Source organism: Strix aluco, chromosome 25 (genome assembly GCF_031877795.1).
Source record: "Strix aluco isolate bStrAlu1 chromosome 25, bStrAlu1.hap1, whole genome shotgun sequence".
NCBI lineage: Eukaryota > Metazoa > Chordata > Aves > Strigiformes > Strigidae > Strix > Strix aluco.
In genome coordinates this window covers 6,006,134-6,028,404 of record NC_133955.1, presented here as the reverse complement: position 1 = coordinate 6,028,404, position 22,271 = coordinate 6,006,134, and the positions used below count along the sequence as shown (strand labels likewise).

General features: G+C 49.4%; 1 protein-coding gene across 22 annotated transcripts in view; it reads right to left on the bottom strand.

Moving 5' to 3' along the window:
• Positions 1–223: 223 nt before the first annotated feature.
• NFASC (neurofascin) overlaps positions 224–22,271 on the bottom strand; it is a 95,661-nt gene continuing 73,613 nt past the window's right edge. For 10 of the 22 annotated variants that reach the window (XM_074849942.1, XM_074849943.1, XM_074849952.1 and 7 more), the window contains 3 exons: positions 12,221–12,352; positions 11,564–11,633; positions 224–5,719 (listed from right to left, as the gene is read on the bottom strand). In XM_074849942.1, the coding sequence (XP_074706043.1) occupies positions 5,488–5,719; positions 11,564–11,633; positions 12,221–12,352 (434 nt within the window). In that variant the 3' untranslated portion in view covers positions 224–5,487. Of the gene's footprint in view, positions 5,720–11,563; positions 11,634–12,220; positions 12,353–17,131; positions 17,288–19,188; positions 19,306–21,541; positions 21,764–22,271 lie in introns of those variants that run through there. The other 12 variants (XM_074849932.1, XM_074849940.1, XM_074849936.1 and 9 more) reach the window with 3 other exon arrangements.

The window sequence follows — 22,271 nt, the reverse complement described above, 5'->3', positions numbered from 1 at the left end:
GGTTTCAGGGGTTTCCTTTTCCTTTTGAGCAGCCTCCCTTCCTGGGGGTGCTGCTGGGCTGGGCCGTGGAGCTGGGGGACGTTGGGGACCAGCATGGTTTTGCCAGCTGTGAAGGGCCACGTGTTTGGCAAGTACTTGCCCGGTGCTGGCTGTGGGTGAGCGACGGCAGCAGCGCCGGCTTTTACCTTTTGAAAGCTGATGGAAATTAATTTCAGGCTTAGTGTGAGTTTTGAACAATGTTTTATTATATGTTTAGTGTTCTCTATACAAAAAAATCCAGTCTTTTCTTTTTACAGTGATTCAAAAAAATGATATCTGAGTATTTTGGCCTTCTTTCATCTCTCATGCAGTTGGTTTATAAGTCCTTATATTAAACATTTTTTTCTGTAGTCCATAAATCTTCTCACTGTAAACTGTTAATTTTACAGCTTCAGCTATACATTTCTCATTGGAACAAGTGGTTAACGCAAAGGTGGTGTTTTTTGCTTTAAAAAAAGGCAAATAAATACATAGAATACTTTAGAACAACCAGGAGGTTTTACAGAGAGGATGGATGGATGGTGATATATTTACAAATTAAAGAAAAACAAAACACTCCAATACTTTCTTTCTGATATGAGCAGGAGGAACGAACATTTAAAACTCTGTACTGCAAAGGAAGGAGTCTGGTCTGTGGGTTTGACGTGGGGTTTAGACTGTGTTTGACGACCAAAGCCCGATGCCCACTTGCAAAGGACGTGGAGAGACAGGCGCTGCTGGGCAAGGGGGAGCTGCTGATGCGGTGGGTTGTTTTAGGACCAGAAAAGCATCGTTATTCTCATTAAGAAAACAGGTCTTAGTGCAAGAAATAGAACGTGGTCTTCTTTTATTTTTACGAGGTTTGTTTATTGCTTAACTGAAATCGTTTGCTGCTAGTACACAATTAAGCCTGGTACGACGGACGTTACGTTGCAGGTTGAAGTCGCGGCTCTGCTGGGACCTGCGCACCGAGGAGAGGCGTCGGGACTTGCCGGGACGGCCGGTGGCACGGATGGAGCGGGTGCTGCGAGCCAGGTAAGGCAGGGTGAGGGGCACGGCTCTGCCCTCGCACCCCTCCTGCTCCCCCGGCGCGACGGCGGCAGGAGCTGCGGCTCCTCGTGTCCACGGGTTGATCTCTCGGGTCAGAAGGGGCTGTCGGCTGCGAGAAGGCAGCGCTGGCAGGGGCTGTGTCGTGGGGACATCGTGGTCTGGTGGCCAGGCGGGACAGCTGGGGGTTCTGTGAGCAGGATTTCGGGGCTCGTACCAAAACGCGATTTTTCCTGCTGGTTTTCTGTGTCTTGTCACAACCTCAAGATCACGTAAACACAGCAACCGTCCTCTCATACCCCGCGGTCGCGCTCCTGGGGCTCGTTATCAGCTGTTGTACACGTGCAGGGCTCCAAGCAGCGAAGGGCTGCGTGTCGGGGATGCCGGGCTGTGTCCCTGCGCTTGATGCAGCTGCCAGAGTCTGGATCCGTCTCCAGAAGATGGATGAGGTTTTGGCTTGGACCGTTTTAGAAATAGGCTCAAATTTGCAAGTTGGGAGTTGGACCCAAAGTGCTTTTTCCTCAGCTTCTGAGAGCGCTTGATTTTTGAGTCTGGCTCTTTTCTTTCTCTATTTATTAAGTGTTGGCCCCTAATTTAAACCCTTTATGAAGATGTATCTTCTGGAAAAGAAAAGGTGAAAGTGTGCCCTGCTCTAGAGAGGGACAGTCACCCCTGTGATGGAGACCAGCCCCTTAGGGGGGTCCTGCCCTTCGAGCCGCCGGTGGCTGATACAGGGTCCCCCTGGGCATCTCTGCGAGTCTGGGGGGTTACGCTGTAGGTAGCAGGAGATGAGGTGACTGGCCTGTCCCCTCTGGAGAGGGACAGCCGGGGGTAGAGACACAAAGCAGGTCCTGCAGAGTGACACTGGGGACAGGCAGACACAACGGCCGGCACAGCACCCACCCAAACAGGTGGAGATGGGTGGGCATGACCCATCAGCACCACCCGCCCTCCCGCAGGGTCTGCATCCACCTCCTGCTGCTCAAAGGACACGTGCTTGGCAGAAGCGTGGCCACGATGCCCCTGGGGGTGTAGCCTGGCTGTTTCTGGGGGGCAAATGCATTTTGGGGTGGTTTTTGGTGGTCACAGCAAGCGAGGGCTTTGCTCCCTGCGACGCTGTAACTGCACATGCAAAAATCTTCTGCATCTTTATTAAAGGGAGTAAAAAAATGTTAAGCTCAGTATGTGTTTTGAACTTAGAATTTTCTTTGAGCTCCAAAATTCTAGGGAAAGTTTCAAAGAAATGTTGAAATTTTTACCCTACCTTATAATTTTGGAGCAATTTTTACACCAAGCTGCTACAAGTAACTTAGACTGAGCCATTTGTCCACTGGGCCCTCTGCAGATATCTCCTTCCTTTTCTGGTTGCTTAAAGTAACATGGTGGTAGGACTTTAAATGGTTTTTTGCAAGACTTTGGGCAAGGACAGGACTGGCTGGGCTGAGTCCAGCTCCTTCTCTCCCCGCTTGCTGAGGCACGCCATAGGGCACGTGCTGCAAAGCTACAGGGTGAAACACTTCTCTGTTTCCAAATGGATGCTAAGACATTTGCTCAGGAAAATGGTGGTTAATGACAGGACAGAAATATAGGCTTTAATATAAATGGCACATAATACAGATACATGACACAGACCACCCTGCTTCCAGTAATGCCTGACCAACTTTCTTGAGGTTTGGAGGTGCTGCGTGGTAGCCAAGGGTCTTGTGGGCCCTGTTAGCAGTTGGTCCACAAAGCAGCGAGGATCTGGCGTGCTGGGTGTGAATGAAGATGCCCAGCTCCAGCGGCAGAGGCTTTTCCACAGCGAAGGCTGTAGTTTCTTTCTCTCCTCACTTCCACCAGTGCTTGGGCAAGAAGTTACACAAACTCAACATTGTAAGGACAGCCATAGGCTTCAGAAGTGATTATCCCTGTGACCAAGGGCTGTGTTACATTTGGCCTCCTGTGTTTGCTTAAAAACTGAACGCGTGTCCTGGGAACGCACTGGGAGATGCTCTCCTTACACCGGATCAGTGGTGAGTGGCAGCAGTGGAGTAGGTTTGTTGCACAAAAGTGTTTACGCTGATGGTAACAGAGCAAGGTGTGTGGCTCCTACTCGGTAAAACGTCACGGGTGGAGGACCCTGGCAAATGGGCTCTGGGGCGGTGGAGGGGGGACATTCCTGCGCTGCCCTGGGGTAGCAGGAGCTCCCCCAGCTCTGGGAGGGGGCTCTGCCTGTTAACACCAGCCTAAACCCTCCTTGGCTCATATGGCGCATGTAGCCCCTTTGCTGTTTGGTTTGCATCCAGTTCTCTCCTGTTTCCTCTGTGTGATCCAGCAGTAGGTGTGACCAGGTCCGGGCTCTTCCCCGAAGCGCGGGATAGTTGTGCCATTAGCAGCTTAAAGAATGTGGCAAAGTCCATCTCAACAATCCATATTAGTAGAAGTATTCTTGTTAGCAGTATGTCTTCATAGCAAACCAGCTTGAAAGCTAAAAGAATAATTGCATTAATCCTATTGCATTTAATCCATTATGCTGAACAAAAACATCCTCCTTAGAAAAAGAAATGAAAGAAAAATCCATCCTAACGTCGTTTGCTGTCTGTGAAACGGTCCGAAGCAATCCAATCTCTCTCAGCGAAGGTACCTTTGGTTTCAAAAGTGCAGGAAGTGGGAGAATACACATGGCATTGGCCACTAAGTACGGTCTATTATAAAACTCTACCTTCTACAGTGATCCATGCTGTCTCAGCTGGGAGAGCTGCCCAGGCATCCTACTCCTACTGGTCTGGCGGATCGAAGACCATCGCGTTAGGGGCGCGTAAGCGGTGGGGGAATAGTATCAGTTTATTAAACTTCACGGGAAGTTCGAAGCTGTGTAAGGCATGTGAAGGAGCACTCCTATCCGAGACGCTTTGTTACAGTGTGTTAACGGGTTAACTTAAATTGCATGTTGTCTTGATATGTAAATAAGACAGCGGAGGGGAGTCCCACGGTGCAGGCGCTGGCTTGTGGAAGGGTCTCGCTCAGGCTGATTGATGGAGGGGGGAAGGCCACTGTCAGAAATGAGGAGGGGGGTTTAGTGGAAAACACTGTCGATCCGGTTCATCCCTGGTGCCTCGGGAAGGTGGGGACCTCGGGTCCTGCGCTCCCACCACATGCCCTCCTCCCTGTCTCCCGAGGGATGCGCGTCCCTGAACCGTTCAAGCTGCTGACCGGGAGCTGCGGTGCAGGGCCAGAGCAGGGGATCCTCCACCCGACCCCCATGGTGCTTCTCATCTCGATCGGGTGGCTTTGAGTTGTTTGTTGTTTGTTTGGTGATTTTGTTTGTTGTTTTTTTTTTTTAAATAAGTGATATCTGGTCCCCTCATCCTATGTTAATACTGATCCTGTTTCCACTCCCTCTTTGCTACATAAGATTTATGGAGTTGCCTTCAAAAGAAAGCAGGCATGGTCTAGGGGGAATTTCCCCCAAAATTCTTACAAAGCAAAGACTAAACCAAAATGGTTTGCCTGCAGTTACCCAGGCAAGCAGTGCTGTTATCCCGGGCTCGGAGGGCGAGCGGCACTGACTGTCCTTCCACAAAGCCCACAAGCTCTTCTGCAACTCCTGCTCCTCTGAGGATGCTCCGGAGCCCTGCGGGGTGGGGGGTGACCTCCCCGTGGCCTTTGCAGGGGGGATGGACCATGGAGCCTCAGCACCGATGCGAGTTACGGCGCCAAGGGAAGCGGTGGGGACCTGCTCTTCCCTGCGTAGGTGCTGCTTGATCTTTCGGGAAGGAGGTTGCGGCGCTGACTAGTTTGGGGGAGGCTGTGGGCAAGGTGCTGCTGTGAGGATGGACATCTCGGTAATACAGTGCCCTGGTGTCGTTACCCAAAGATCCACCACTTCCCTCCTTTCATGCATTTATGCTGCTCTGCTCAGGCCCCACTCACCCCTCTTCCCTCCCCAAACTCTTTTTTTTTTTTTTCTTTTCCCCCCTGTTCCCCTCTTAACTGGAACCTTCCTGTAAAGATTAAAAAGAATTTTTAACTCCCTCCCAAAAGAACAAAAAGGGCCTCGGGGAGCCTGGGCAGTCAAGCCCGTTGCCTGGCCGGGCTGGCTCTGGGTGCTGGGGCCAGCCCTGAAGCTGGGGTGCAGCTGGAGCACCCCGCTCCTCCTCCAGCCCCTCTGGCTCAGCCCAGATTTCAGCTACAGCTACAACCCATCCGCGCCCCGGGAGTCCTTGCCGTTCGCTTGTTTGCTAAGGATAAGATGGCATCGGCAGCCACCTGGTCTGCCTGTTTGCTTGGATTTTTTCTTTTTTTTCTTTTTTTTTTTTTGTTTTGTCATTGTAGGTTGGTTTCATTCACACGCTTCTGTTGGAGGTAGTGGCGGCGGCGGCTGTTGTTTAACCCCCATCCACTACAAACACCTCAGGCTGTTTGTGGTTTCAGTGTGTTGCACTATGCCAATGAGTAGATAGCATTGACTGGGGAGGTGGCTTCCGAGCTCTCGTTGCCTTCAGTCTCCTCTTTGTCCTTCTTCACTGTGTACTGGCCAATAAAGGAGCCGTCCTCGTTAAACTGCCCTTCGCCCCCCTCTCCATAGTCCACCAAGCTATCGTCACTCTCCTGCTGCTTTATCGTGCCGTCCAAGGAGGTCTGGCTGTTTGGCAGGGGTTTGTTGTCTTCATCGCTGGGTAGCAGAAGACAGACAGACACAGTAAGGGTTGAGAATGGGGCTTACAACCTTCACCCAAGGTCTGGATATTCAAAAATAAATCCAGTGTGCAAATATACTGACCAGAGACCACAAACGTGGGGTGCTCTGACTGCAGACAGCAAGTCACGGTGTGTCTGACACGTATGTGAAGGTGGGGAGACAGCCTCCACGGAGGAGGCCCACAGCTGCCTGCGCAGTTGGTGCTGTGGTTGGTGTTTCTGCAGGCCCAACCTTCATACTTTTCTTTTTAGAAAGCAATTTTTTTAACCTGTATTACATATGATGCTTAGATCAGTCCAACTGGATGTACGTTATAAATATCCTTTCCTTGTCATTGCTTATATCCTTTCTTTCTCTTGGCATTTTAGCCAACCTTGGGGTAACCTGGTTTAGTGAGGTTTGTTTCCAGATTTTCTTGCAAAAAACACACTCGGCTGTTTAGCTACATGCAATGGGGAGCACTCTCAAAGCACTGCGAGGGGGCATGTATAGGATGCCAAGTTCTGTGCAGCTTCCAAAACTCATGGGAATTTACCCTTCCAAGCTTATTTCTGAGCATCTAAGCTTGTTTGCTCAATTCTTTATCCTTTTCTCTTTTTCGCTAGAAAGATTAAGCCAGGTTACTGAAAAATAAATAGTCTGACCCACAGGAAAAAAACCAACCCTTTAAAGAAACCCTTTTAACAAAAAAAACAGGGAAAAGCTGTTTTCTCTCTGGAGGGCAAGGGCTGGTATCTCATAAATACAGATAACGTTGTGTGGAGGATGAGAGTGGATTGTTCTATATAAAAATAAAATTTTCACATCAACTAGTCCTTAGTTTATATTTGATCTTATGTCCAGCATGCAAATTCCGTAATATCCCTAAAGGTATCACATATGTACCTTTAAACATTTGTCCTCCCACCTCCATTCCTGTCTTTTCATGGTTATTGTTTTAGCTTGGGGCTCACCAGACTCAATCCCCAGCATGGAACTCTACTCTGTTCCTTTATTTCTTTTTTTAAAATTAGTAAAAGTACTGGGCTTTGATTGCAGCCCTTGATAGTTGATGTCCGTACAAAGGTGTTCGTCTCCTGCAAAGGCATGAGAAACACTTTGCTTGGGCCAGGGAGCAAAACGCTCTTCAGCTGGGGAAGGCATTAAATCTCTCTCATGCCATTTAATTAATGGCATCAGCTCTCTACAGTGGGAGAGGAATTTGGTATCAACACGCAGCCTTCTAACGTATTTCCTTATATCAGCACTTTGTGAATTAAGCAATAATACAAAACCAATATTTGAGGTCTTGTGTTAACTTGGCATCACAATAAAAAATAACTTGTTAGCTTTGAAAGCAGCTTCTTTCTGCAGGGAGGAGGAAGAGAATTCAGTCTGCAAGCAGGACTGCCAGTTAGAAAGCTCAATAAATGCCAAGTAGAGAGTGGCAAAACCCAGATCCCAAGGTTTGGGGTTCAGTTAAAGCTGATTCTAGAGCCAGACTTTCCCTAATGGGGGGGTTGCAGCACCAAACACCCCAGCAATGTGTTTCCCGAACCTGCCCCCTGGTTTTACCTCTCTCCAGTACTATTTATCCTGTTAGTGCATTAGGAGGGTGAAGCAGATACTCATCAGCATCTTGATGCAATATAACCCTGTTAAAATGGATTTCTGTGGGGTTTGCTGATGTGCGCATTAGAGAACCAGAGCACCCAGATGGAAACCATTTGGGAAATGTTATTCTGAGTTGCATAAATCATTGAGGGTGAGGATTTTCAGGACTGAGACAGAGAGTGGCAGATTGTTTAGAATCTAGTGGTTTTTTTTCTTGTGTCCCTTGCCACTGTCCCCTGGGTGTCCAGCATCAGGGCGCTGAATGCACCGAGGGCATCGTCCCCAGGTCCAACCCTTGGCCAGTCCCGCTACACCAGGAGGGCTCAGCTGCTCAAGCCTGGGGCTGGGGGGACCTGGCTGGTGCTCAGGGGTGCCCCCAGCCCACAGAGCATTTCCAAGCAAGATGTAGCTCGCTGGACATGGGAGTACCCCTGATGCCAGCAGCAGTTAGAGGGATCTTGTTTAATGTGTTAGGTGGAGGCAGGTACATGGGAATAGGGAGGGGAAGGTGTAGTTTCAGCTATAAAGAAATAAATAGCTAGAAGGAAGGAAAATAAAAAAAGCTAAATGTGCCGGACTTCTGGCAGCACGTGGTCCTACCTTTCAAGAGACCTTCATGGTCCATGTGGATAGACCAGGTGAAAAGGAGAAGAAAGAATGGGAATAAAACAGAGAGAAGCAGAAAGAGCCTGATCAGAGAGAGATATGATGAGGTCTGCATTTACAGGGGCAGTGCTAAAAACCAAAAAGAAACGTCTGCATTCCTCATGGAGCTAATTGCCTCGTTATACCAAATGGAGCCAGTATAATTGTTCAGAGCTGGATGAGCCTCATTGGCTTCCCCGAGAAAGCTACTACAGAGCAGCGGTGGATGGTGCAGGTGGGAGGCGGGCTGTTGCCGTCGGGCTGTTCAAGAAGGGCTGGGGGTTGAAGTCCATCAGCGAGCGGCTGTAGGGAACAGCGGTCGCTGCTGGGGACCGACATGCAGCAGGACACGGCCAAGTGAACAGGTTGCTCGGTTTTCCCTCCAGCCTTCTGCTGGGTTTCCACGAGACGGTCATGCACCAGTATCACGTTCTCTAGTGACAAGCCTACACCTCCCCAGGCTGCTTCGCCAGCCCTCTCCTTCCCTCACTAGGCTCAGGGGACAGCTCTGCGTCCTCCTGTCTTGATGTCAGCTGAGATGGTCCATTCAGGGCAAGCTAGCACTGCCTGCAGTAACCTGTTCCACAGGACACTCTCCTGAATCTGAACTGGAGCCCAGAACCTAAAACCACTCAACTTTCCCTTCCCAGTGGCCAGGGTTTCCAGCCAACTCCCCCACATGCAGCTTAAACATTTGGTATAATGAGGCACAGTCACTGGCACAGAACATTGTCCAAGGATAATGGTCTCCTGCTTTGAAAATAAGCTTCTCAGCTTAGCCTCTGCTCAGGAAAACCATTATTCTGTTAGTGGAACAGAAAGATGTGACAGTATCTCTTAATTATAGGCTGCAGAGATTTGAAAGTTGCATGCACAGGGCATTAAGGACGTGAGATATGATGAGAGCATATCAGACATGCTATGTGGAGGTGGGGAGGGAAACCAATGAAGAACTCACGTCAGCTCCATTCCTCTCCTTGCTTGAAATACTAATTGCTACCCTCCTTGAGCCTAACATTGCAATCGTTTTGAATCTTAATCAGCCAACAGCATTTCATACCAATCCTTCAGGTTCACCTTCCTTTCTGCCTCCTTGAGGGAAGCCTCCTATTACTTCTCCCAGGAAACCTGTTGTTCCTGAGAAGGAGGGGGCAAAGTTTATGGGCTGTTGGGGATTTTTTTTTCTTTTTAAATCTTGGTTGATTGAGAGGTTTGGTGTTTTTTTTCCCCATCTAGTCCATGGGACAGTGTGATTGAAAATGTGAGAGCATTTTGGAGCTTGGTTGTTGCCCTTCTACTGACCTCTGCCTTGAGCTTGCAAACTTTTGGGAATGGGGCTGTCAACAGAAGTTTGAGCTTCAGCTAAGCAGAAGCTGCTGTGTAGCAGGATGAAGGATTTACCCCATTCCTTCCCATTTCCCGGGAGGCAATGCCCCTTGGATGGTGCTTGGGCAGTAAATGCAGCATTGCTGACTGTTGCAATGCTGCCAGCCATGCCAAGAGCTTGGTTTTCCTTCTGCACAAGGCAAGGGGTCCCTGGCAATGCCTTAGGAGTGATGGGGGTGAGCAGGTTTTGACTGCAACCACCTCAGCGGACTCTTGAGAAGCAGATTTCTGAAATGAGTGCGTACTGCCAGAAGCTCGGCTGTGGAGACCTCGTCTGAGATCCAGGTGATGGAGCTGAGCCCGTGGGGTTTTGTGTGGGTAGCTCCTGGGTGATGAGAAGTTTCAGGCTTGCTATGTGGTATTTACACCACCCCACAAATTTGGCAACCCAGAGGATCCCTATCATGACTTAGAGCATTAAGGGGATTTGTTTTGGCCGAAGTATGGACACTAGCTGTGTAGTATGTGGTTATGGGTTGCATCTGTACGAGGAGCACTGCCCGCACTTGTAAAATCATGCCTGGGAGGAGATGCGTTTGATCCGGGGCAAAGCCTGCAGCAGGACCAGGCTGAGCTCACTTCTCCTCTGCTGTTCTCTGCGTCCTGGCCAGGAATCTGAAGGGAACAGCCCCAGACTGCGACTTGTATGTGGAATTAATGTAATTGCCCTGGTGTGGTTTGTCACCACTGGCAGCGATAACAAAATCTCGCAGCGGGGTGAGGAAGGTGTTGCCCCCGGGTGTTGTTTAGGGCAATAAAGAATGGCGAGTTTTTCCTACAACATGCTGCTTATTCTGGTTCCTGCTGGGGTGTGTTTGTATTCTGTATTGTGCTACCAGAAGACTGGGGAGCTTTGGGTTTACGGCATCCTTTGGAGAAAAAGAGTTGCTACTGAAATAGAGTTACCACGCTCCTAACAACATAAATGTGGTCGCATCGAGGGCTGCAGTTGTTCTACTTCCATTTATGTATTGTATGCAGGCAGATATATTCATTTTGCTTCCTCTAAAGTCTTCGGCAGAACACGTGTGTCTTGTTACATCCCTTACTGAATCATAAATAAATTGTTCCTATCTTTGCTACCCAATTTGTAATGCTAGGAGTACCAGTAATGACATGGGGTTTAATTAACCCCGTTTTGAAGTCAGGAGGAAAATTCCTGCTAGTCTAATTGGGCTTTGGATCCAGCTCAGATGGAAAGGTGCATTTTAATTCTTTAAAGAAAAGCAAAGCCCACTGTAGGTGCTCGGAGGGCAAGCTGGGTGTGCTGTAATACATCCCTGTCATCTGTCAAGTGTGGGCAATCCAAGTCCAGCGTTACCTGCTCCTGCTCCTTGGGGGAAGCCGTTAGCGGCGCTGTGAATGCTGCACTGCGCGTGAGCAGGCTGGGGACAGCACTTGCCCCTTTCTGAAATACCCTGGCAGCTTTCCTGGAGTAAAAACGGGCACTGCTGCTCTTCAAAGGATGCTTGTTTTATGTGAAAGCAGCTGAGTGGAGTTGGGGGGGAAATCAGAGTGTTTTAGCAGAAGTGCTGCTAGGCTGTGCCGCAGCCCTCAGAGGGGGTTTCTGTGGGGTTTGCCGGGCAGACAGTCCTTGACTGGAATGCAGGCAGACCCCCAAATCTGTACTCCTGCATGCTTCAGGGCTGAGCCAAGCATAACTTCTCCCCTGGATACTCTCTTACGGGTAGGAGAGAGGCTGAGCTACAGGGTGAGATACCTGAAATAGCCTCAGGCTGCTTAAGATGGTTTTTGTGGGGGGTTTTTTTGTTGTTGTTGGTTTTTGGGGGGGGGTTGGGGTTTTTTTTTATTTTTGTTTTTTTGATTTTTTTTTTTAATGTGGTAGGAGCGTCACTAAGGTTGATCTGCACCTGGTGAGAGCTGTGTCCCGGGTAGCTGATGCCAGAGTCCCAGCTCTCTGCCTGGCCTGATCCTCCCAGGCTGAGGCAGGGAAAGGAGAAGACCTTAGCAGCATCCTCGCAGCCTGGTTACTCTTCCAGGCAGGAAATGTTTCCTTTGGTAGAGGACTCGCAGAGGGAAGGAGGCAGGAGGAGGAAGGTGGGAGAAATAATTTAAGAGGCTGTGTGGCACCGCAGTGCTGCGGTTATGTGGAGGGGTAGCGCGGTGAGGTCTGTGATGGCTGGGAGTGGGGCTGATGGGGAGACGTGGGTGCACATGCTGGTGGGAGCGTACCTGTAGTCGAACGACCCATCTTCTACGTTCTTGTCTTCGGGATTTAGATGCTCATCTTTATTGTCTCGTACTGTAAACAAGCACATCCCCAACACTGACGTTAAAACGCGGTACGGAGGATAAAACAGACAGTAACAGCAGCTGGTGTGAGGCTGTCTTTAAAATCCCTGCGGGGTGAAGTCCAGCTTTTCACTGACTTTGTGAAAAAAAAAAAAAAAAGGGCTTTTTTTTCCACACCTGGGAGGGCTTGCAAAGGGCTTGCAGAGGGTGCTCCTGTGGTGGCACCAGGGCACAGATAGCGAGAGAGGATGTATTCATTGGTGAATTTTCTTAAGCCTTTATCTTTGCTTTGCAAAAATTTAATGAGATTTTTGCCTGAAAAGATCTTTTTCTAGAGGAGGACAAGCACATTTGCAGTTGGGTCATGTATAGCAGGAGTGTCCAGCTCTGCAGCCTAAAGTCTGCACAGCAGAGAGCCCTCACCCGACCTTTAATTAACTGAAATGCTTCCCACTAATAATAGTGTTCCCACTACAGAGAAAAAAAAGCCCTTGTAATCACAAGCATCTATCTGAGAGCAATACAATTTGATTAGCCCCCAGAAGCCTGGAAATGTTTAAACCATGAGCACAAACGATTGCCATGCAATGCTCGTACCTGGGTATTTCCCACCTCTGCTCCTCTTAATGAAGCAGACGATCAACAGAATAAGGACCAGGAGAGCTATGGCACACATCAGCCCGATGAACCAGCCCTGCGTTGCGATGTCCACGTGATTCTTGGTGTAGGCTGGGAGGAAAATTGAAGGAAAAAGAAGCTATAAGGGACAGACCAGAACCACAGAGGGAAACAGATGACTAGTAAGACACAGTCCACCAGTTTAGAAATAATCTTTAGCACTGCATTTGTGTGTCTGTGTGTGCATTGACCAGTTATCTGAGACTGTAGCACAGGGATCTGTGGCTTTTTTTTTTTTTTCCCTATTGTGGTGGTCAGTGAACTCAACGTTTTAGCAGGAGCTGCAAACAGCAAAGGGTCACAACATAAAGTAAAACCTAGCACACCAGTGAGGAAGGTGCATTGCAAATAATGGCAAAAGAAGCTGGGTAACAGATTTGATCTTTCATTTACTGTGTCTGAAAACTGCCCTGGAAGCGAGAAGGTCTGAAAGAAACGTGCCCAGACGGCTCCAGTCCCTGGTGTCCAGCGAGGCTGAGCAGCACCGCTGCATCCAGAGGGTTGCTGAGCCCCGACGGGCTCGTTAACAGCCTCAAGCTGGCAGAAACCTGAATCCTGCGAGGCAGAGCGATGGGCAGTGGCTCTGCTGCCACCACTACTGGGGTCCTGCTGCTTCTGGGTGGCCACGGGGGTCTCCAGGGCTGAGAGGGGACTTGTGGAAGCCCACCAAGACTTGGCCAGTGCATGAGAGGGGATGCAGCGGTGGGAATAGCTCTTCGAGGAAGGACAGCTGGGTCGCAGATAGTTGAGAGGTGGTCTGATAGCACTGGAAAGTCTCTTCTCCTGGGGCAAGCTCTTTATACCACTGCTTCCAGCACCCTTGAGATTACTGAATATTAATATGATTAATACCAAGCAAGGAGGTGTCTTGTTCCTCAAACAACACTCCGGCTCCTAACTGCCGTGTCCTCCCTCACGTACTCTGACTCCTTGTTTGCAGCTCCCATTCATGGTCAGACAGACAGATCTGCATCCTATAAATAGCAACAAGCTGCCATTTTCTGGCTCTCATTGACATGCACTTCATATTCAGCAAGACAGAGCAGAGGAGAAAATAACCTTCAGCACAGCAGGGGGGGGGCTAAATTTAACCAGGCTGCAGTGCAAACAAAGATAGGTATTCCTGGCAGGAGCGTGGGAGATCTGAGCTGGATGGGATTGAATTGGGATTTAGCAGGGATTTACCTGAAATGGGCAGGACGGTGCAGTGAGCATCCTTTTGTGGTGCCCATGGGACAAAAACCAAGATGGTGCTTACAAAGCAAGCGTAAAAGGTAGCCCTCCGTTAATGTATTCTGAATGAAAGGCTCTTGTAAGAGAGACAACAACTTTAAAAACAGGTTGAACTGGTAAACTTTCCTAACCCACACCATTCCAGGGCTGTAAGCGCGTACGTATTCCCTCAAAATTGAACCCAAGAGAAGAGGTGCTTCCCTTAGGATGAAATCTAAGCCACATTGTCAGTAGGTAATTGCAGCCGAACCATGACAAGGAAATTCAGATAAAAGAGAATGACAAGAAAGAGTACCATTTGCTAAAGAAATTATGTTAGACCCCGAATGCTCTGTGGTTGTGAGCAGCACCGAGCTCCTGGGGAAGCCGGGGGGAAGCAGCTGCCTAATGGTGCCTTGCCTCCCTTTTGCTGCTTTTCCCTCTAATGCTGCCACATTTAATATTTACCTTTAGTACAACCTGAGCTACGTAGTCCTTGAAGATGCACTTTTTATAATGGAGAGAATGAAATTATAACAGAGTGGAGCTGAGAACTGGATTCAATTAGCTGAGTGCTTGGGGAGGAAAGGGGAAGAAAGCTTTACTGGAGAGCTTTGAAATGGAAAAAGATTGTATTAGCAGTCCTGATGGGACGGGATTTCTACAGAAACCAGCGCTAGGGGAGAAATAAAGGGGTGTTCAAAGTACGAAATGCCAGAGCAGCCTGAGAGGTGGGGTCGTGCCACCATGCAGATTGGGGCTGAGTTTTGGAGGGAGGGAGGATTTTGAGTACCGAGTCACCGGGGGATCTTGCAGTAGGATTGTGGCACTGCCTGTCGCCAAGGTAGATGTATAATTGCCATCCTTCCCAAAAAAGCAACACATGACGACAAAATTATAGTCACAGCAATCTTGTATTTAGAGTAAACGAGTGACTGTCATTGCAGCATTGAGAAAGAGAAGATTAAATACATGGCTGTCGGAGAGGATGTTTTGATTTGCTCTAAGGCCAACATCAAGGGGAAATAGTGGAAAGCAGCTGTGTAATCAAACAGGTATAGATTTGAAATGCAACAGCAGTGACTTTTTTTTTTAAAATGAATTATAATCTTGTGGCAGAAAACACGTTACCTAACAGTCATAGCTTACATGCCAATAGCAAAGCTGACTCTGTTCCACCAACAGATCAGCAAAATTTTTGTCTGTGTCTGTAAAGCAGACCGTTGGGTGTGTAAAGTCTCACTAGCTCCAGCCTTGCATGATCCCCTTCCCAGTGTTTGCACAGGCTGGGGAATTATTTTTTTTTTTAAATTTAGAAGATCTCTATGTATTAAGCTATGTTTGTGTTTTCAAAGTGTCCTTTACTACTGGAAGGAACTCTGTTGGGTTATTGAGCTGTCAGCTAATCAGAAGCAAAGTGTCCTGCAGCCACAGTGCGGGTGGACTACTTATTTATCTACCCTCAAACTGAAGAAACCTTTAGAATAGCTATTTGCAAAACATTAAAAAACAAACAAAAAAAAAAACAAACAAAAAAAAAAAACCAACAAAACACAAAAAAAACGAACAGTGCTTTTTTTGTCAAAAACATTCCTGATGGCATATGATTGTCAGCGGGGGCTGAACACTTGTGTCAGCAGTATCCAGCCAGCAAAGAAATGGATCTGCAGCATTTATGCATCTAGGGATGGCGATAGCTCTGTGCATCCCACAGCGGCAGGGCTCAGGTCACCAGTCGGCCCCCAGCACAGGGACAAAGGTGGCCCCATCCTTTAGTCTCACTGATAATATCAGTAGGAACGCCTCAATTACAGAAAATAGTTTTCCTGTTCCTCTTTCTAATGATTTCCTGCCCCTTGCTGTCTGTTGTGCAGGGGACTGTCCCCTCTCCCCCCAGATCCCAAAGTGGGTGAAAAGCAGGCGAGGAAAGAAGAAAGACGGGTCCAGATTGGGAAATAGTTATCCTGAAAGACACGTTGCAGGGTATGGGTGAGGGCAGTCGAGCTGGGGGTGATTTCTGAGTGAGGGGAGGGTCCAGAAGCAGAAACAAAACTGGGGATGCGCCATTGCAGCTGGAGCTGTTCTGGAGAGAGTCGGAGTTGAAAAATCAGGTCTCTCATTGTCTGGGGTCAGAATCAACCTCTGCAATGTAGGAACAGGCTGGGAGCCCAGGGACTTGAAACCTGCAGACACTTTGTGTGTCTGCGAGCCAAGTCCTGCCAAAGCAAAGCGGTGAAAACTCCCGCGGCGAGGCAGCCGCGCCACGCAGCACGTACAGCAGCGGAGCGGTGGGGAAAAACCCCGGTGAAAATAAATCCGTTTTGAAAACATAGCACTCTGCAAAGCCAAGCGTGTTCTGTGCTGCGGCTGCGACCGCATCACAGGGTGATGGAGCAGTTTGAGGCGGCACATCAGCCCTCGGTGCGGGGCAGAGGCAGGACAGAGCCAAGGTCAGCGCTCGCTGGTTATTTCTCCGTGCTGGGCAGCATCAGACATGCAGAAGTACCAGCGGTTGGCATCTGTCCTTGTGTCATCTTAGCATGTCAGAGAATTACTCAGCGGTGTTATGGCTTGCCAAATTTTTGGACACCAAATAAGATGTGTACAGGGGGTGTGGGGAGAGCTGCTGCTCCCCGCCTCCCCCTGCCGCGCTCCCCTGCTGCAAATTACATTTTCCCTTTTGCACTTTTCAGCAAAGAGAGTGGTAAGTGCTTGAGCTTTCCGCTACAGGGCTGGATCTGAGCAAAATAATTTTAGTTCTTTGAAAATCACAGCCTCTCCCTATTACATCTGTCAGTGTGGGCTGCTCCACTGTTGCTTGCTCCTTGGTTTTTCAGCTAAGTGTTTAGACCCGCGCTTTGACAGGCGTTGTGCACAGATTCCTACGGCAAAACCCCCGGGTGAATACAAGGGAAGTTACAGCTGTTTTGATTTACTGAAACTCATTGAGTGTGAACGGTAAAGTTTTATAAATGCATAAAGCCTGCTTCAATGCCTGTGGAAGTCAACAAGGGTATTTCTCTGGCATTTGGTGGGCAGAGTAGGAAGCCCATAATTAGAAAGCTGTAAAAACCACTCAGGTGCTAAGCCTGGAAAATTGCTTGCGCAATTAAATGCGAAGTTGCCAGAGGAAACATACCTGGAGGGTGGAAAACCCTCAGCATATGCCACGTGTGACTCTGAGCAAGGTCTTCTGCAAACACTGCCTTCCCCATCCTGCCCCTCACCTGCACCCCATCGCCAGTATCTCCCCTCCTGCCCCTCTGCCATAACCTGGGGCCAGACCACGAGTAGCGACGCGCAGGTGGGAGCGCAAACGCACAGTGGCGGGGCTCCAAGCAGAGCTGTGTGACAACGTGAGCGTGTTCTCCACCCTCCTTAAAGACCCTCTCCTTCCAAGGGATCCCCATCCCTCCTGGGGCTCTCCTCTTCTGTGCGCAACCTCCTGGCGATGCTGGGGGCGGCTTTATTATAAGGGCAGAGATGGGGGGGTGGATGAGGATTGTTCCATGCAGTCATGGTCAAACCACCTCCCGCCACCACGCGAATGACGTTGGCGGTGATGGATGGGACATGCCTCGGAAACGCACCCCGCGGCGGGGCTGAAGCCCGTCTCACCTGAGCTGGTGGTAAAGGTTATGTACGAGTGTTCGCTGGGGCTAGACCATATGGGGAACACCCACAGCTTGTACATCATTCCCGGCGTCAGATTCGCCAGCTGCACAGAGGAAGGGGTCTGAGCTTTAACAGGGATAGATTTCTCTGTCTTGTTACCTGAGAAACAGAAACCGCACATCAAACCCAGCCGCAGGAGGCTCCGAGAGATTACCGTGTTGACACTGCAGGCAATGCACTACGCTATCCCCAGCTGCTGAGCAGAAATAGTACAGCTTGATGGTCAAGGAGCTAATAACGGCGTTGTGATTATTACTCGCTGAGAATAGAAGAAAATTGGTGATGCAGGAATATGGTGTGGGTTTTGCTGCATCCCTGCTTGCCATACTGGAAAAAATACTGATAGCTATTCAGTTTTCTCCCTATTTTTAAGACCCGATAGGTCCTTTATCTGCCCAGCCTCAGGTCTGGATATTTGGGTATTTACCATGTAAAATCTGAAATCTGCCTGGTCCCGCTCAGCTGGGTGAAGGCGCTACAGGACTCAGCAAAGGAGCCAATTCTTGCGCTTTTGGGAGTGGTACCTGTGCACCGGTTTTGCTGGTAGGTTAAGGAGGCTTTGAAGGTGCTGGACGATGCATTAAACATGCTGCGAGACTGCTCACCCCAGCTGGCAGGTTGCTGCTTTTGGGGTGAGAGTTTAGCCCTCCAGCTCGCGGGCTGGTTCCTGCCAGGCTCTGTCCAAGGATGACCCGTTTGCTGCTGAGCTTAATACTGAGCATTAAACCACTGAATTCTAAGAAAACCTACAGTGGGGTTTTGATTTGTGGCTCTGGAAGTGTGCACCTCCCAGTTCAGCAACGCTGCGGGGAAGGAGAAATGTGGCTTTGAGGCCAAAAGCATGCTGCTTGCTTCAAAGGCCACCAGAATGGGAGGAGAGCCATGGGTGCTCGGGAAGGGCTGAAATCTCCAAGATTTCCTCCCTCTCGGCCAGACCCTGATTAGGCTGACCCAAGGTGTTGCTGCTGCTGCAGCCCATCCTGAGCACAAACTCAGCGTGTGGGCTCTAGAAGAGCATTGCCTGCTCTTTGTCCTTCCCGGTGATGGGGAGAATCCAGGGCTGGCAGCGGGTGGTGTGGGAGCTGGGATACTTGGCATTTGGGGCTTGGAAAGCTGATGCGCATCCTGAATTATGGAAACTGGTTAAAAAGGGGAAGGCTGAGCGTAGCCCAGCCCGTTGCTGCCCACTGAAGCCCTGCAGGCTGCAGAGCGAGACCAGGCACTGGTGCACATTAGAAATTGTTTCAAGGAGAAATCAAAATCATCTCTTAAGTGATGTTGTAAATGACCAAAGGTGGTTTGCTGTCAATGGTTATGCCTAGTTGGCTTATTTAAAATGCCGAGTTAAGACTGGCATACCAGATGATGTGAGGGCTGAAATGGCTGGGAAATAAAGTCAGAGATAAGCAGTAGTCATCACTGCCTATCTACAGAAAAAACCAACAACCAACATTTAACATCCTTCTAAAGCTTTGAGCTTCCAGACTAAGTACGTAGCCTTACAATTTTAAGAGACAACGATATCCGATACGACGGTTTGGGATCATAGACGATTCTGCCAACTCCAGGTTCAAGAAGCCCGTCTTCAAAGGGCGTAAAACTACTCTCCAAATTATGTAGATCATCTCATTTGTTTTCCCTTAAAGTTTTGCCCCCTTTCATGTGTGTGTATATATATATATATATATTTAAGGCTCTTTACATTGTGACCACATACAGCCCAGCTCCATGAACAGCCTTGCTCATCTATGTTTCATAAACATCTCATGACAGTTGGCGCAAGGAGGGGGAATCACTTGTGAATCACCAGGATTAGCTCTGGTGCACTCCAAACAGCCATGACCGTGACCTGCCTTTTCCTCTCCCATCCTCCACGTGGCCATCGAGCATCATTCCACACGCAGTAATTAAGACCGAGTAATCGGTTGCAACTGTGGGAGCTGGCAGGATCTCTAATGGCAGCACCACCCTGTAGAGTCCCCACGCGATCTGATGCTTACTGGTGATATACTTAACCACAAAGTCAGTTCCTGCAGAGTAATTGTGGCTCCAGGTGATGTTTGCCCAGTTACTATTAGCCATAGCTCTTATGTCCCATATGGACGATCCATTGGTGGCTGGTGGACAGGTTAGAACAGGAGTTAGTATTTTGGATTATACACGAATGAGACCTCATCTAGCATCTGGTGTTGGTAAAGACCTTACAAAATCATTCCTGAAGTTAATCTTCACCTACAAGCACGCCTAAGGATGTATTTGTTCCTTTCAAGATCTTTAAACTTCTGGGGGAAGTTTGGTAGCAGAAGCTCATTGCTTCTGTTGGTGTTTAAGTCCAACTGCGCTCAGCTTATCTTTGGAGTCTGAAGACTTCTGTGGCACATCCCTGAGGATTTCAGTGAGCCGGGAAATCTCCTGACTAAACTTGTGCCCAAATGGACACGGGAGACGTGCATGAGTGCACACGGACTTGCTGCCACAACTGAGAAGGAAAGACTGGGAGAGAATATTGTCATGTTACTGGGTCTAGAGACAGCCAGTGGGGCAATGAAGTCACTCGTTTCTGATTTTGAAGTTAAGGATTGTCGACGTTGCTTTGGAGAGCGGATGAACTTCATTTCTAGTGAAGTAGAGCTAATCCACTAGTTTAGTGTGTCTTTAAGTGACATCAGAGAAGTTACACCTTGGTTTTATTGTTGTTATTATTTACTTCAGGGTGTAGCTCAGGCTTTGGTTTGACCAAACAACAGACTGGGACGAGGCCAGCTATGCGACTTTTAGGAGATTGCAAGGACCTGACGCTGTGGGGTCGGGGACGTGACCTAGAATCCCTCGTACAAACACAACCTGTGCTGCCCTGTCTGCCCACATTACGGCTCAGCCTCTTCCCTCGTGTCCCCGGGGTGGTTCAGGACACGCGCGGTTCCCCTTGCAGCTCCTCTTTTCCTCGCGGCTCCTCTCCCTGCTCCGTGGCAGTGCGTGCCTCACCACTTAATTGCCCATTTTCAATTAGCGACGTTTTCCCACAGAGTCACTGAACAGCGACTGTGCTGCGGTAGCATTTTTCCTTCACTACTAACACCTCCTCTACATCGACGAAGCCGCATCTGTATTTCTCACACCGGTTTTGAAGCTGCTTTTGCCGTGGCAGCGCAGCTCCCGGTGTGCTTTCCCTTGACTTGCAGCTTTGCGCAGCGTAAGGCTGCTCTGGCTGGGGCGGTGTGTGGTGCCACACGCTGGGACACAAATTCACCTTTCTTAGTTCAGGTCTGCACCTTTGATAAGCAAATCAGTGCAGAGCAGGAATCGTGCTGCTGGTTTGCAAATCTGTTTTACTGCGGAGGATCAGGTGGAGGCAGGTCCTCCCAGCATGTTTTTGGTGGGTATTTTTAACCATCCTGAGCTAATTTATGCAATATAAAAGGGGTCTGAACTGCTTTAATCAAATTCTTGAGTTAAATGAGTATTGGCTTTGATACTCATTATTACCACTATCTCCTTTCTCTCTTTATGAAGAGTTAACAAAGGTTTCTGCAGCTTTTGCACTTGCACTTTTGAGTGTATCCTGTCCAGCTACGTAACTGAATTCTTTTGATTGCGTTCCCTTTTGCTACTAGCTTGATTTATTTTTGAATAACCTGAATATAACTATCCATAATGATTTATTAACTGTAGATACCGTTATAGCAGTGTTTTGAAAACAAGACTCAGCGAGATACATCTCTCTGTGGATCAGTAAAACACATACAAGTAGAGAATATGCCTCCACCAAAACAAGAGTTTGAGCATCCCATTCTAGCTGGTTGCATGAGAAGTTTATCTTGACCTGATAAATACCTGGCGCACACCTGCGTGTTGTAACTTAAACACTTCCCCAGCTCTCCTGTGGGCTACGGCTAGGTTACATCGCAAAGAGCAGTAGCATAAACCAAAAGACTCGTATAAATGATGACAGGTCTCTTGGCTAAGAGCTGATGTGCTAAATTTGAAGTGACATCTTCTATAATAGTAACAGAATCCCTTTTTAATGGCAGCAAGATACAAGATAATACTTCTGAGAGCTTTTGTAGGGTCTTCCACCGCCTTCCCAAACACTGATGCTAATTCAGCATCGCGACACTCTGGGGAGGGCTGGGACAGACCAGGAGGGTGGCACAGAGACCCCCAAAATGCCGGGAGCCACGTGTGCACCTCGATTCCTGAGCCTGTGCCACCTCCGGCTCCTCACAAAGCCCTTCCCGGAGCGTGGGATGTCTTAACTTTGGCCTGTGCCCGGTATTAATCCTCGCTCTGAGCAAGAGGCGGGGAAGGTCCCAGTAGGGTTAGAGGGGTTAGAGGAAAAGGAAAGCGCAGTACCCAACTCCTGCTTTGTGGTGGCTGCCGGAGCCCTCTCTGTAGCTGTTGTAGTGCTTGCGGCGGTGGTGGCGGGTAGGGTGGTGGCGGCTGTAGTGGTGGTGGTTGTGGTGGTAGTTGTGTCGGTAGTTGTGGTAGTTGTGTCGGTAGTTGTGTCGGTGGTGGTAGCTGGGGTGGTTGTAGTACTGGTTAGACCGACTGTAGGAGGAGGCGACCCAGTTGCGGCTGGGAGAGGGAAACACTGGCTTTTTAGACGAGGTGATGTCCCTCGGGGCTTGCACTCGCCATCCCCGACGGCTGGACACGCAGGCACACGAGAGAAAGCAGAGCAGCACGGCGCAGAGATGGGGGGGACCGGGGAGGGAGGGAGGCAGCAAACGGCACCGGGAAACACGAGGCTGAACCGCTTTTCCCATCCCAGTATGGGGATGGCCCTGGGGACAGCCACGCGCCCGGCTGAGGGGCAGGGAGCGATGCTGAGGGGTGAAGAGGGGCAGCAAGTGGGGGGCTGCCCCCAGCAAGCTGCTCCTGCGCCCCCACTGCCTGCACCCACGGTTTGATCCCTTTCCTGAGGCCAAATGACCTGCTTCTCTTTTGCCTCTGCTCTGCCGCCGGTGCCTCCTGCCACCCTGGGCTTAAATCACACGGAGGGAGGAATGTGAGGGGTGTTTGGGGGATGCACAGGGCAGGCTGTCATCCCCCCGCCACCCCCCCACCCCCCCCTGCAGAACTG